At 41.9% G+C, this 15,101-nt stretch overlaps 1 protein-coding gene and 1 long non-coding RNA gene across 4 annotated transcripts in view; one reads left to right on the forward strand and one right to left on the reverse strand.

The window, feature by feature from the left end:
• Window positions 1-13,691, reverse strand: part of CEP55 (centrosomal protein 55) — a 352,577-nt gene extending 338,886 nt beyond the window's left edge. For both annotated transcript variants that reach the window (XM_044056672.1, XM_044056671.1), the window contains exon 1: window positions 13,556-13,691. In XM_044056672.1, coding sequence (XP_043912607.1) covers window positions 13,556-13,558 — 3 coding nt within the window. In that variant the 5' untranslated portion in view covers window positions 13,559-13,691. The remainder of the gene's footprint in view (window positions 1-13,555) is intronic.
• An 83-nt stretch (window positions 13,692-13,774) lies between these two features.
• LOC122789319 overlaps window positions 13,775-15,101 on the forward strand; it is a 103,451-nt gene continuing 102,124 nt past the window's right edge. For both annotated transcript variants that reach the window (XR_006362803.1, XR_006362804.1), the window contains exon 1: window positions 13,775-13,854. This is a non-coding gene — a long non-coding RNA (uncharacterized LOC122789319). The remainder of the gene's footprint in view (window positions 13,855-15,101) is intronic.

Below are 15,101 nucleotides of genomic sequence, written 5' to 3' on the forward strand. Positions count from 1 at the left end.
TAAAATCACAGGAAATATTAACCACCACCAAGGGAAAGATTCACACAGATACAGGAAAAATAATACTGAACTAATCTCACTATATTTTCCTGACCGATCTAAAGAATTACTATTCCCTGGTTACTTACTAAAGCAAGGCAAGATGAAGCAAGTGAGTGATTCTTCCTCGTCAGGTTTTGAAAACAGACTGCCCTGAGACTCGGTCTCATATAGTATTAAAACATCATATCAGTGCCGGATTACAGAATGACATCACATATCTGGTCACTTGACTTTGGTTCCCATACTACCCTTTTACTAGAACATGATCCAGAAATCTTGCACATGTGTTACCATACACACACAGAACTTTGCTAAGATGTGTGACAGCATCTGAAAGCTATAAAACCATTTAAACACTTTCACCCTTCCAAGGTAGCAATTAGTTCACCCCGAAGGACAAGACAGTAGGATTCCTAGTCCTGGTTTTCACAGACATTTTGTCTCTGGCTGCAGTCAGAATTATAAGATACAATCTTCATGGCCTAAACAGTTAATTTCAGACTACTTTTCAAAAAGTTGGCTGGACTGAAATTAACCTCTTCTCTTCCAGTATCCACTGTTCTAACATATTCACTTCAAGTCACAATACACAGTCTGAAATACAGGTGTATTTCTTTTCTGTCCAGCAGGACCCATTGTTGGTACATTTTTAACAAACAAGTTTTACAAATACATTTTAAACAAACACCTATACAAATCAGTTTGATATACAAATGACAATTCTTTACCAAACACTATACTGGCATATGTTACATGTGCACTTCCTACTCTCTCTAGCATAGCTGGTACTAACTCGCATCGTCCCCCCCCCCCCCCTTTGAAGACTCAAGCTAGTTTATCAATTGACCCTGGAGAAACATTACTTGAGAGAGATAAGCCTGTCTGGGAACACATTAACCCATACTCTGTCTTGAGAGTTCCTCTGCATTGGCATTGCTGACCCACTATGGTGCTGCACTGTCATATGCCTGCAACCCTAGGGTCCACCTTAGTAACTTGGCATTTTGCTGGCTGGCTCGATGTAGCCATAGATCTTCAGACTTCTGCCAGCCACAGCAAATACTTAGCACAAGGGCCTCCCTATCAATGTAAGGCTTCATCATATTAACATGGTAGTTTGTGCCCCTGCCTAGCAGGTTTACCATGTAGTCATCATTGACCTTCTTTACCAATTCGAAGGGTCCCTACCAAGCTGCCTATTGTTTACCGTGTCTGACAGGAACGAGCACCATAACCTGCTCTCCCACTGCATACTCTCAGGCTCGAGCATTCCTGTCATACCAGACTTTCTGCTGTTGGGATACTTAGTTCTCCTGGGCCAAGCCGATGAGCTCCCTAAGCCTTGTTCTGAGGTTTAGGATACATGTCTCAACAGGCTTCTTTTTAGGATACTCACATACCCTCCCACTCACCACAAATCATATCTAAAGGCCCCCTCATCCTATGCCCATACAGCAAATCAAAGGGTGAAAAACCTGTGGATTCCTGGGATACCTCTCTGTATGCAAACAGCAGATGCGGCAAATATTTGTCCCACTCTCTCTTAAACTGGTCTGCAAACACCCATAGCCTGGCCTTTAGTGTACAGTTTAACCTCTCCACCAGACTATTAAGTCTGGGGGTGGTAAAGGGTGATCTTTAGGTGCTTCACCCTACAGCACTTCCACAGACAAACCAGCTGGTCTGACATGAAATTGGAACCTCTGTCAAGTCAGTATTTCTCTCAGGAAACCAACCCTGCTGTAAGTCTCTAGCAAAGCCTTTGCCCCCCCCCTCTCTACCTCGATGGAGGACAAAGCCACCACTTCAGGGTATCTAGTAGCATAATCTACTACCAGGACACACTTCTTCCCTGTTGAACTTGAATACTCAAGAGGTCCCACAATATCCTTAGCTACCCTCTGAAACAGCTCCTCAAATCACAGGTAAAAGGCATCAAAGGAGCCTTGACCTTGTCTCCTGCCTCGCCTACCTTTTGGCACTCCTCACAGGTCCTGCAAGTACCCTATTACATCCCTTGCAATCCCAGGCCAATAAAAAGTTTTCCACAATATATCTCTTGGCATGCTTTATGCCCATATGACCTGTAAAAGAATTGTCATGGGCTATAGCTAGAAGTGCCAAATGGTAGGCTCTGGGCACTACCAACTGCTGTATTACCTCACCCTGTAGCCCTTCCTCAGGGGTCAACTCTTTTTACAGCAACCCTTTGTTCCAATATTTTAATGTAGGGTCCGAAAGCTGTGTCGGTCTCAATTATGCCTTTGGGACTCTTCCCCTCTCCCTTTCCACAGGAAGTCTGGTCTCTTCTGACAGCGGTGCCTCACTGTCAGCCTGGATACTATAACTCACCCTCTACCCTTGCAGTCATCCTGTCCACGGGAACATCAGTACCTACCAGCAGCTGTGGCTCATTTTCAGGCTCGCTGCTACAGGGTAGCTCCCTCCCTGAAATAGCCACCTCACCAGCCCCAGCTTCAGGTGCGGGGTCTGTCTGGGTCTCCCTCAGGCTACCTGACCCATATACCCGTCTCCAAGCCTGGCTGCATGTAACTGCATGCACACAAGGTGCTGCATTATCAAAAATCACTCCCTATCAAGACATCTGCAGGGATATCCTCAAAACACACCTACCTGCTTGCTTCCTTTGTCACCCTCCAGTTAATGTAAACTCTGGCCAAAGGTATTTGAAATGGGGTCCCTCCTAAATCTCTGACTGGTGTTGACTGCCCAAGCAAGTACTCCTCCTCTTTAACCACTGCAGGCTTTACAATGATTATGTCAGAGGCTGTTTCTCTCAGCAGTGGCCAGTCTTACATCCACTAAGATAGGATACAAACTTTGGTGAGAATTTGTTACCCCTGTTGTCTCCAGACAACTTACCACTGCCATGCTGCTGTTCCCACTTGCTGGCTCACTCACCTTTTGTTCACTACCTTGCCTCAGTGGACATTTGCATGCTACATGGCCACTCTGGTTGCATTTAAAACCTCTATCCCTTAGTCCTGGTCATGTACCTAAACTCGTGGCTTCCCCCGTTACTGGCGTACTCTCTTGGGGTGGTTTAGGCTACCCACCATGGGTTCCCTTATAACTATGTGCAGCAATGGGTATCCCCTTCTTGTGCAGTGGTGCCCTGCTTGCTAAGTAGAGATGCCCTTTACTCCCCAGCTCATCTGTAGAGTTATACTCCCGTTCTACCAACCAGATTCTCATGTCTTCAGGCAAAGTGCTAAGGTCTTGCTCCCTCACGAAAAGTCTGTCAGCCTTTCAAAAGAGGTGACCTGACACACACCTATTAAAGTAAGTGGGTAACTCAGCAAAATAATTGCATACACTTTCATCTGCCTTGTGTCTATGCTCACGAAACTTCAAGTGTTAAAGTAAAACAATGCTTACGGGAATGTTTTAAGTTATTATCATTTAAACAATCAGTATCAGACAATGTAGAAACAGCAGTTACAGCTTTACTGTGAAGTAATGGGGTCAGGAACTGGGTCTATATCAAAAACTTTCAAAAAGAGTGAACGCTGTTATAATCAACCCCAAATAACCAACACCACACAATGTCGAACATACGGAACAGCGATTTTTTTTTTTTCCCCGGGGGGGGGGGGGGTCACTGCTCCAAAAAAAAAAAAAAACCCAAATCCACAGACAAAATAAAGTGGGGGGTTTAGTCCCCCATACTTAAATATTCCAACTCGGACATAGCACAACAGTGGAGGAAGGGGCAAAGTCCCAACAATGGCCCAGTGATTTTTTTCCCTGGAAAAAAAAAAAAGCTGTTCCGGTTGTTCGACATTCTGTGGTTTCACTTATTTGCAGTCAATGTTACGAGCAATCACTTAAACTTTCGACTTCCTAATATAGACCCCAGGAACTATACCCAGAGCCCTTGGTCAACATTATACCATTTACATACCATTTACATACCCTTTAAAATATATGAATAAAACTATCAAAATGATCACTCTGTAAACTGTGGAAGAAATTTAATGACCTTTATTCCTTCCGGGGTTCAGTTAATCCCTTCATTACCTCCATGACCCTGCTGAAGAGTCAGCATCTCCCTCTTGTGTTAGTGCCATTTCTCATTTTCTTCAGCCTCCAAATGCCAGTGTCTCTCTGCCAATTCTAACTCCATCTGTTTCTTCAGTCGTTTAACAGCAGATGGATTAAGTCCTCTGAGGAAAAGGTGAACTTGTCCTGTTTCTGAAGACTGCACATCCCCATCACCAGACTGGTTGTCTTCTGGGTTGCTGGTCCATGTTGCAGCTGTGACCAAGGCTAAAATAATTTCCTCTTTAGTCAGGTTGGCATGCACCATTCCTTTGGCTTCACCCATCTTGGCCGACTGGTTCTTTGTCAGCTTTCTATAATCCTCTGACATCCTTGCCTCCTTTCCACAACTTAACTGCACTAAAACTAACAAAAATAAATAAAACACCGTTGTGAAAATGATACTCTGTATGTTTACCTTGTGGCAGCTGAGAGCACACACACACTTTCAGTAACAACTGCCCACCAGCTACTGAAGTTCAATTAATATCTCACCCAGTTGCCACCAGTATGTGATGGAGCCCTATTCTGGGCCAGCAATCAGGGAGACTCAATCCTCACAAATGATTCCAGTGATGGATGGTCACTAAGAGCAAAGATGGATCCACACAGTATTTTCAGATGCAGTTCCCTGCACCAAGTACAATTTCCTTTAAGGGCACAAAGAAGCACGCGCCAGACCTAGAGCTGGACTCTCTCCAGACCCACACAAAACTCCACACTGACCACTTTGGAGATGTGTCCCTGTAATGGACACACACAGACACACACACACTTGGATATTTGGGTTTCACAACCATATACACACACAACTGGGAAAAGCTGGCACAGATTAACTAGCTGTGCCCCTTTCTGCCCAGACTCTGAGGTAATCACTCTGCCACCAGTCAGCTACCTTAAATCTCTTACAAAGGGTACCCAATAATACTGTGTAAAATTAATACTAATACAAATGGTAGGGTGTAACCAAAGCAGCAAGGCTTTCAGGACCAGCCACAGTGTCACTAAAACATGCATAAGTACTCTCAAGATGTTGAAAGTATTCTCTAAAGGACCAGCCACAACGAAAGGCATCGAAATATTTAATAATAAAAAAATAGGAGACAGAAAATGAGAGATTACTGAATACAATAAACAGAGTTTCAACCACAGAGATATAAAAAATTAATACAGTTGGATAGTTTCTCACAAATGCAGAAAACAATTCCAAACTATTCTCATTAAAATGTCCCCGACATCCCAGATTACTTACTAAAGCAAGGCAAGCTGAAATGTGCTGGGTGTCTCACCACAGCAAAAGCCAGATGATGTCTCTCTTCGTGTGTGGATGTGCGAGATATATATCCTGTCAGAAATCTTTCCTATCAGATTCCAAAGTGCTGCTGCAAGCTTTCCAAAGAAATCAGATGCAGGTTAGACTATAACAATCACCTCTGCTCACCTGACTCTGGTACAACACACACAAGTTTAGCAAGATCTTTGGAAGCATCTGAAAGCTATAACACAATTTCAAACATTCCACCCTTTCAGGGTTCTCTGATAAACATATACATTCGATGGGTTACAACAACAGAACCTAAAATACAACAATAGAACCTAAAAATACATGCATACATTTTTTCTGTCCAGCAGGACCTACTGTTGATGCATTTTTAACACAAGAAATATTACAAATATAATTTTATAACTCAAAACATTTGTACAAATCTGGGTGATTGAGTTCAAGCTAGCTATGTTGGCATATGTACACATATACTGCCTACTCTCCCTGACACAGATGGCAGTACCTCATAACATCACAGTTTCAATCACAGGAAACGTTAAAAAACAACGATGGAAGGATTCACACAGATACAGAAAAGCAATACTTAACTAATCTCACTATATTTTCCTGACTAATCCAAAGAATTACTATTCCCCAATTATTTACTAAAGCAAGACAAGATGAAGTGGGTGAGTGGTCCTTCTTGGTCAGGTTTAAAAAACAGACTGCCCTGAGATTTCTGTCTCATCTATCTTAATACATCATTTCAGTGCTGTATTAAAACATAATTTCAGTGCTGGATAACAGAATGACATCACATACATTTGGTCACTTGACTTCTGGTTCCCACACTATCCCCTTTACTAGAAACTAAGCCAGAATATTGCACGTGTTGCCATACACAAACATAGAGCTTTGTTAAGATGCGTTACAGCATCTGGAAGCTATAAAACCATTTCAAAAACTTCCACCCTTTCCAGGGTAGCAATTAGTTCACCCCAAGGATAAAAGAGTAGGATTCCTAGTCCTGGTTTTCACAAACATTTTGTCTCTGGCTGCAATCAGAACTGTAAGATACAATCTTTATGGCCTAAACCAGCTAATTTAATTTGAGACTATTTTTCAAATTTAGCTGGACAATAGGCCGCTGTGGTGCAGCGGTTAGCATTGTCGCCTCACAGCAAGAGGTTCTCCGGTTCGATTCTCAGCTGGAGCACCTTGTGTGTGGAGTCTGAAGGTCGTCCCCGTGGTTGAGTGACGGTTAAAGACATGCAGGTAGGTGCATGTGTGAATGGGTGCGCCTTCATTGAAGGTTGGACGTCGGGCTGGCACCTCAGCACCGTAAAAATCTGCTGCCAATTATAAGCGGACTGGCGTTCCGCTGTGATGACCCCTAACCCGGAAAAGCCGAAAGACATTACTTTTCAAATTTAGCTGGACTGAGATTAAACTCTTCTCTTCTTCCTCTGTTACAATATATTCATTTCAACAGTTACATACAGATGCATTTCTTTCCTGTCCAGCAGGACCCACTGTTGGTACATTTTTAACACAAGCAGCTTTACAAATACATTTTCAGCACAAACTCCTGTACAAATCAGTTTGATATGCAAATGACATAACTATTTACCAAACTTGTGCTAGCTATGCTGGCATGTGCTACACATGCATTGCCCTGCTCTCACTGGCATAGCTGGCACCGCCTCACATAGTCAACCCCCCCCCCCCCAAAATAAAAATACAAATCAGGTGGCCTAACTATATACTTTTAGACAGCCAAGAAAATAGCATTACCCTCATTAAAACTCATTTTAAAACTTCTACAGGAGAAAGTGTTCTCTAGGATACCTGCAGAAATGAGGTAGAAAGACAATTCAATAATTTATAAAACTAAAAGAACTGTCCAAGGACACAAAAGCTAGCCCTCAAAGCCCACGATCTAAACAGGACCACTGGTTGAATACCTTAACTTTACATACTATAAATATTACTTGCATATGTAATTGTAAATAACAGAACTATATTATCTGTTCTCTTGTTACTGCACTAGGGACAACTCTGTGTATTCCTTAGTTTGCATAATCTTCTGTTTCTGTCTTACACCATGGTTTCTGGGTCATGGCTGAAAGAGGTCTGTCAACCAGTCCACTTATCAAGTTCTTAAACAGAAATAAATAAATTATATATAATGTGACAAGAATAACCAAAACAAAGGATTATACAAAGTGTCTCCAACTACACTAAAGCAAGATGTTTAACTCAAACAACAAAAATCACGATTTATACTTGCACGAAGAGCAGAACTCTTTAAAACAAAATGAGTAAATGAACTCTTAAGAGGCAGCACCCCCCCCCCCCCCCCCCACCAAGCCTGCTACTTTCTGGATCTTAGGAGATAAAAAAAAAAGTGTGCATGACAAAGACTGTAATACAGTCTCAAAAATTCACCTTCCTTGTAAAAGGAATTTTTATGAAAAGACAGAAGGAGGATTCTTCAGGATTTACTTTGAAGTTAATAATTTATATCTTTCAGTTTCTAATGGCTACTCTGTAGTTTAATTTTCAAAGGACAGTGTGAGACATTTAAGACACTATACAAGAAAAAAACTTTTTTTCTCCTTTCACAAATTGTTTGCCAACAGAGTTAAGATGCCATCAGTTTAACAAGCATAACTTGTATAACCATGACCATTCATGGACAAATTTATAAGAAGTTCTTAAAGCAGGAGTTGAAATTTTGAGTAAACATAGTACATGTTGCATTTGTTAATGCTAGATCTTCAGGTACTACAGCAAGTTTCACCTAAATATTTTATCATGTTTGTAATCTCTCAAGCTATTTTTAGTTCTCACAAGACAATAGCTATTTAAACAGTTCTAGTTTCAAAAGTTATAATGCAGGATACACATTTGCATTTTCTTCTGCTGCAGGTATTACTGTTTATTTAGCTTACATGCTAATAATACAAGTTAAAACTAATTGCCTATTTTATATAAATTTACAAGCAGAAATGCAATTATTACTGTAAATATTTTTGATTCTTTCCTTTCTACTCTTTTTTTTCTCTGCAAGGCATTTTTTGCACCATGTAATAAGTTATTACATTTGTGCTATAATATCTATTCTGATGCAGCAAAAGATGCTATTTAGAGGACTCAAAAATTGTTAAACAAGTTTAAAGGTAAACTAATTTCCCAGCTTCTCAACTTTTGTTATGTTGTAGTTAGGCAAATTACATGTTTGTGGGGCTTTGGGGTTAAAAGCTGCATAGCTTCCCTAATTTGTTCAAACATAGATTTAGGTATAATAATTACACAAAGACACAGACTGCTTTCCAAGTCCGATAATGTTCTCCAAAGTAAGCAGTTATTGTGAAGAACAACCCCGGTATGCACAGTAACAAACCCTGCACGAAAACAAACTCAAAGTTTGATACACACCCAGTTATATTTAACGGTATATAATAACAAACAGCTTATAAAAAGAAAAACAAAAAAAGGAGCAACACCTTTGTCATCTGCTGACAATATATGCAGAGACCACCAATCCCCACCATTTTAAAATACGCATATAAAAGCAAGACTAACATTTTTTTTAAATCTGGTAAGGGGTTGAAAGGGGGTAGCTTCATATGTATAGTCTAGTATGTGATCTGAGCAGTAGTTACAGTAATGAAACCAAACTGAGAATAGTACTGTATTTTGTGGTAAACTCTTCTGTTGGACATGTACTCAGTTCTGCACAGATGCAATGCGGTTGCATGCACATGAAGGGGGGGGGGGGGGGTTACTGTTCCACACAAAGATTCTAAAAATTACAGTGGCAGGGAGTGAACTGCTCTCATAGCCATAGTCTGGCAAAAGGGGTGAGCGAGTAGGATTTACAATCATTTTGTAAGTATGATAATCATGTGCAACAACAGGACTTAAAACACTCACCCCCACCAAGAATGACACTAGTGGCTCCTCTTCCCACACCCAAATTACATATTTATTCCATGGTAGCAACAGCCAGGAATTCCTAGGCAGTGAGAGAGCACTGTAGTCTATCTGTTCCTGCCCAAGCATTTCCAGTCGGCTCCTTCACTCTGTGGTATGGGCTGGCCAGCTGGAGCAGGGCAGCTTCTTGTTCCTGAGATGCAGCCTACTCTCTCCCCAGGTAAAAAAAATCCTCCTCCTCTACAGAGGGCTCTTTCAAGTTCCATTATATGTTTGTCCACCAAGGGAAGTGAATCAGTGCATACTGAATTTCCATTAGTTTACTGTGCAACTTGTAATCGGCAGCACTGGCTTCTTAGGTAGGCTCAAGCAGCAGGAGAAAAACAAATAGTTCTCCTAGGTGTCACCCGTCTGGCAAGCCAAAATTACCAGATCCCCCCTCGGATAAGCAATTCATTTACAGCTATTTGTACCCAGGCTGCCTGCAACATAGTCATGGCTTTATCATTTTATACAGTGGGGTACCTACAACAGGACTGTTTGAACTGTGCAAGTTAAAATGAACTACAACATTAGTGTAGCTGACAGTACAAGTCATCCATGCCGTCAGTCAAAGTGGATGCATTATCTATCATGAAGTCTTCTCGAAAATTTGTGCAAACCAACGGGGAGGGGGGTGTTATACTTTTTCACAATCACTGCACAAGCATTTGAAGTAATGAACCTTTCAGAGATGGGCAAGCCCTCAAGTTTCAGCACTGCCTCACAATGTCCTTCAGGGGGGTCTAGTACTTCACTAGAATGTCCAGCATGGGGGAAGGGGACATTACCATACCTCTCAAGTGTCCAGAATTTCATAGAATATCTGGATGTCTGCCTCATATTAAAAGTTTTCTGACAAATCACTGACTACTGAAGTCACTATATAATGACAGACATTTGAGTTTCAGAATTAGTATCCTTCAGAAAATACATGCTAGTGCAAAACCCATAATTCTAGCAATTTTCTAAGCTTATAACAGGTTTCACCTCATATCATGCGTTCCGGCCCCAAAATCCGGACAACACCAAGAAAGGAGGGGGGGTGTCCATATTCATAAAGGACACCCACACCTCAAGGTTGGTGGCAACGCACGATGCATCGGAGACCATCCAGGTGCAATTAACCATAGGCAAGACTGCTCTGCAATTTGTAGCATGTTACAGGCCACCCTCTCAAACTCAGGAACCTCACATGGCCTTCCTGAAAACATTGGAGGGGATAAATGTATCTCCAAACACCATCATACTAGGTGACTTCAACTACCCTAATATAGACTGGGAACACTACTCAAGCCCGAACACTCTAACCCAAAGATTCCTGGAGTTCATAAACTCAAATGCCATGGAACAACTAGTCACCATCCCCACAAGAGGAGAAAACATACTTGATCTCATCATCACGAACATGGGATCAAAATGTTCAACACCGAAGTATACCCCTCACTGGTGAGATCAGATCATAAACTAATCTCGCTGGAGGTCCTCATCCGCCCCCACCTGAAACAAAAAGACCACAGTGAAAAACTTCTCAAAAGCCGATTTCACACTTCTAAAAACTAGTGTGGTCTCCTTTAAGGCCCCTGAGCCAGTGGTAAACATTACTCAAACCGCTGAATCACTTACAAATGCCTTCTACCAGCACCTACAGGACTGCATGGATCAGGCAATCCCAAACAAAACTAAGACTCTCTGTACCAAAGGCAAGCATCCAGTCTGGTGGACCCCAGCCATAAACAAGCTCTACAACAAAAGGAGGAAGCTACTACAAGATAGAGCAAAATCCTTGAAAGGTAAGACACCTTTGATCATTATAAGTAAAAACTAAGAGCTCTCATAAAATCATCCAAGGCAAATTTTGAGAGAAAAATCGCCAAGGACTCTAAAGAGAATCATAAGGCCTTCTTTAGCTATGTTAGAAACCTAGGAGGAAACTCCCAGATATGCTCAGAATTAGTTCAAAATGATGTGAAAATTACTGAACCTACACACATTGCTAACATACTGGCTGACAGGTTCAGTGCAAACTTCTTCCCCTCCCCAAAAGGAGAGATATCTATTCCAGAGGATTGTAGCCCCCCAAACATCTCCAACGACCAGGTGAGAACTGCCCTCACTAAGGCAAAAAACACAGCATCCATGGGACCGGATGGTGTCCCCGGCTGTGTGCTTTATGAACTCAACGAGGAATTAAACCCACAGTTAGGACAGCTGTTTAATCTTAGCCTCACCTCAGGATACGTACCCAAGGAGTGGCGCACGGCGACTGTGGTCCCACTTCATAAGGGCGGTGCCTCCACAGACCCTGGAAATTACCGCCCCATTAGCTTGACAAGCCTTATCTGCAAAGCCATGGAGAGGATCATAATGGAACTCATAAATAAAGATATAGGGAACTTGCGGACTTTGGATCCAACCCAGTTTGGCTTTGTCAAAGGCAGATCCTGCCTCTTAAACTTGGTTGACTTTTTCGAGACAGTCACCAAGGCCATTGATGAGGGAAAGGCAGTCCATACAGCGTACCTCGACCTGGCAAAGGCCTTCGACACAATACCCCACTCAGGTATCATCGAAAAACTCATCAGCTTGAATGTAAACCCATACATCACAAGATGGGTTGCAAACTGGCTAAGTGACAGAACCCACAGGGTCAGAGTTGCTGGAGCCATGTCAGACTCAAAGCCTGTCACAAGTGGTGTCCCACAGGGCTCAGTCCTGGGTCCACTCTTGTTCGGCATCTACTTTTCTGAAGTACAAGCAAACATAGGAGGGTTATGGCTGACAAAGTTTGCAGATGACTGCAAACTGGGCCCCATAGTCGAAAACACATCTGACACAGATATCCTCCAGAAGGGCCTCACAGAAACGGATAACTGGTGCCAGAGCCATGGCCTGAAGTTAAACGCCAAAATGCATAGTCATACCCTTTGGGAAAAACAAGGTTACCCCTAGCTACCATATAGGTGGCAATCCACTGAGCACAGAAAAAGTCATCAGGGATCTGGGGACCCAAGTTGACAGTAGCCTTTCGTTTGACACTCATGTTGCTAAAGTAGTTAGGAAACCCTTCTATATCGCCCACCTGATCATGAAGGGATTCACATCTAGATCAAGGGAGGTCATCGTCCCCCTGTACTCATCACTCATTACACCTATGATTGAGTACAATGCCACGTTCGGAATGTATCTGACCAGACACCTGCTGCAGCTTGAAAGGCCCCAAAAGTTCCTCACCAAAAGGATAAAGGGTCTCAAAAATATGTCTTATGCTGCCCGACTGAAAGAACTCAAGCTCTATTCAGTCTCATACCGCTTGCTCAGAGGTGACCTGTGCCTGACATATAAGGCCATGTCAAACCCAGATTTGATGAATATGCTTCACCTCAAAAATCTAGATCCCTCAGAACCACAAGGGCGGAGACTTAAACCTTGACACGGTTATAAATAGAACGTGCTGGAGGGACAGATTCATCACCCAGAGACTCCCTATGCTGTGGAACAAAATCCCGGTACATGTGAGGCAGAGCACCTCGCTGGCCTTGTTCAAGAGGAATCTTGACCAATGGATGGGAGATCGCAGATATACCCCAGGGATTACTTCAGTGTCACTGCTTGACAGAGGCACAGAAAAATGATAGGCATAGTTTTTATTCAAACTAAAGGGGTGGCGAAAGCCACATAACTATGGGCTAGGCTTATAAATGCCCTTGGGCAGATAGCCTAGTATGAACCTATGAACCTATAACAAGCAAATTAAATTTGGTATCAGAGTTTGGGTTTTGTTACTCCATTCGTTTTGCCTTTGCCCACATTTCTTGAATTAACAGGTGGAGAGTTGTAGACAGTATTGCTTACATAGTTATTTTATACACCAGAACCCCAAATCATGGATGAGCATATGTGCCAGTATAAAGACATAGAAAACTAATTTGGAAATTGCACATTTTCTTACCAAATTTCACTACTGCTGGAGTAGGAGGCCAATGTGCTCTTTAATTGTTCCCTTGTATAAATCAATGTTCCCCTTACACGTCATACGAATGCAAACTCTAAATACCTTTCTAATACCCCCAACCTATGACAGTAACAAATCTCTGAAAACTGGACAAAAATCGGAGACACAAACAGACAAGGGTAACTCTCAATGTTGACATGACCTCTCAAACACGTATTTTTGGAATGATTAACATGGGAAAAAGGTAGGCTTACCATACGTCCGGTTTTCCCCGGACATGTCCTCTTTTTGTGCTCCTGTCCGGGCGTCCGGCCTGTTTTGTCGTTTTGAGAGACTTGTCCGGGTTTTACAATCCCGAGGCAGAATTCAAATCTACGTATGCGCGGAAGGTAGAAGAGCTCACGAGAGTCGCGAGACTGTGTTTGCGCAGGGAGAAGCGCAGGACTGTGCATGCGTTAGGGAGTAGGAGGTCTCAGCCACATAGCCGATCTGTCATCAGAGTGAGTGTGTGTCGGTGTCGGAGTCTCCGTTTTGGTTTTCACTACTCATTCTGGTATGTTTTTTTTTTTTTAAGTCAGTTTAACTTACTGGTGTTAAGTTAATATTCATAACTTAGTGTTAATGATGGATAGTTGTTTCTTGCCGACGATGGGCGAGTTGTTGCGTTGCGGTTGAATACATTTTGGCCATGCCATGTGTTGTGTACTTCGCCTTTGGCTTTCTGGGTTTTTGGAGTTACTTTATTATGGTAATTTGGTGTTTTAATCATCTCTGCATTTTGCAAATCGGTCTTTAATGATGGATAGTTGTTTCAATCTTGCCAATGGATGAGTTGCGGTTGAAAACATCATTTTGGCCATGCCATGTGTTGTGTACTTCGGCTTTCTGGGTTTTTGGAGTTATGTAAATTTGGTGTTTTAATCTCGGCATTTTGCAAATCGGTCTTTTAGTAAATTCGGCTATTAGATGTAGACCTGTTCTTATACCTCTAATGAAGGGATTTTATTTTTGTGATTTTTGGTCTCCTAAAAAGACTGCTGAGCTTTGGAGCCCCCATTTAGATTATCTTTTTTGAAGGCACTTGAATTAAAGTACAGTAAACAAAATTCTGTGTCTCAAATTTAGTGCTTTGTCTAATTTTAGGGAGCTTTAATATGAAGGCATGGGGTTATTATTCATATCATAGATAAAACTGAATACATCATTAAGATGTGAAATACATTCAACAGATATGGTTTCAGTGAGTGCTCACAGTATGGCATATGGCATGCTTATATTATAGATAGTTATTTCTCATAAATGCTATTGGAAAGGGTCATTATACTGATATTATTTTTGCATGGTTTCTTATCCCATTATTGGAAAATGTTTAGAATTCCTAAAGTGTATATGAATGAAGTGAATTTTCCTTTTAGGTCACTCATAAAAGCAACAGGGTCCAAGACTGAACCCATGACCATAATAGAAGAAAAAATGCTGATCCTTTTTTGTTTAGGATGTCCTCATATGTGGAAGTTACTTTTGATCCAACAGACCATGTCAGCACTGTTCTTATAGGTGCCAGGCACTGTTTTGTTATTCTGGGGATCAAATCCCTTTATACTATGTCTGCCCAGGAGGAATGGATATTCCAACTTGCCGAATTTAAGGTGTATGGGTTAGCTGACTGTAGATGAGTTGTTTATGATATTTTGTCTCTGATTTTAAAGAACAAGTACTTTGTATTTCTTGAACACTAGTATTGTCAAACCCAAGGGTAGCAATGGGTTACTGTTTGGCCCCAACTTTTGCTAATATTTT

This window comes from Protopterus annectens, chromosome 14.part0, assembly GCF_019279795.1.
Source record: "Protopterus annectens isolate FY-2018-M chromosome 14.part0, PAN1.0, whole genome shotgun sequence".
Classification (NCBI taxonomy): domain Eukaryota; kingdom Metazoa; phylum Chordata; order Ceratodontiformes; family Protopteridae; genus Protopterus; species Protopterus annectens.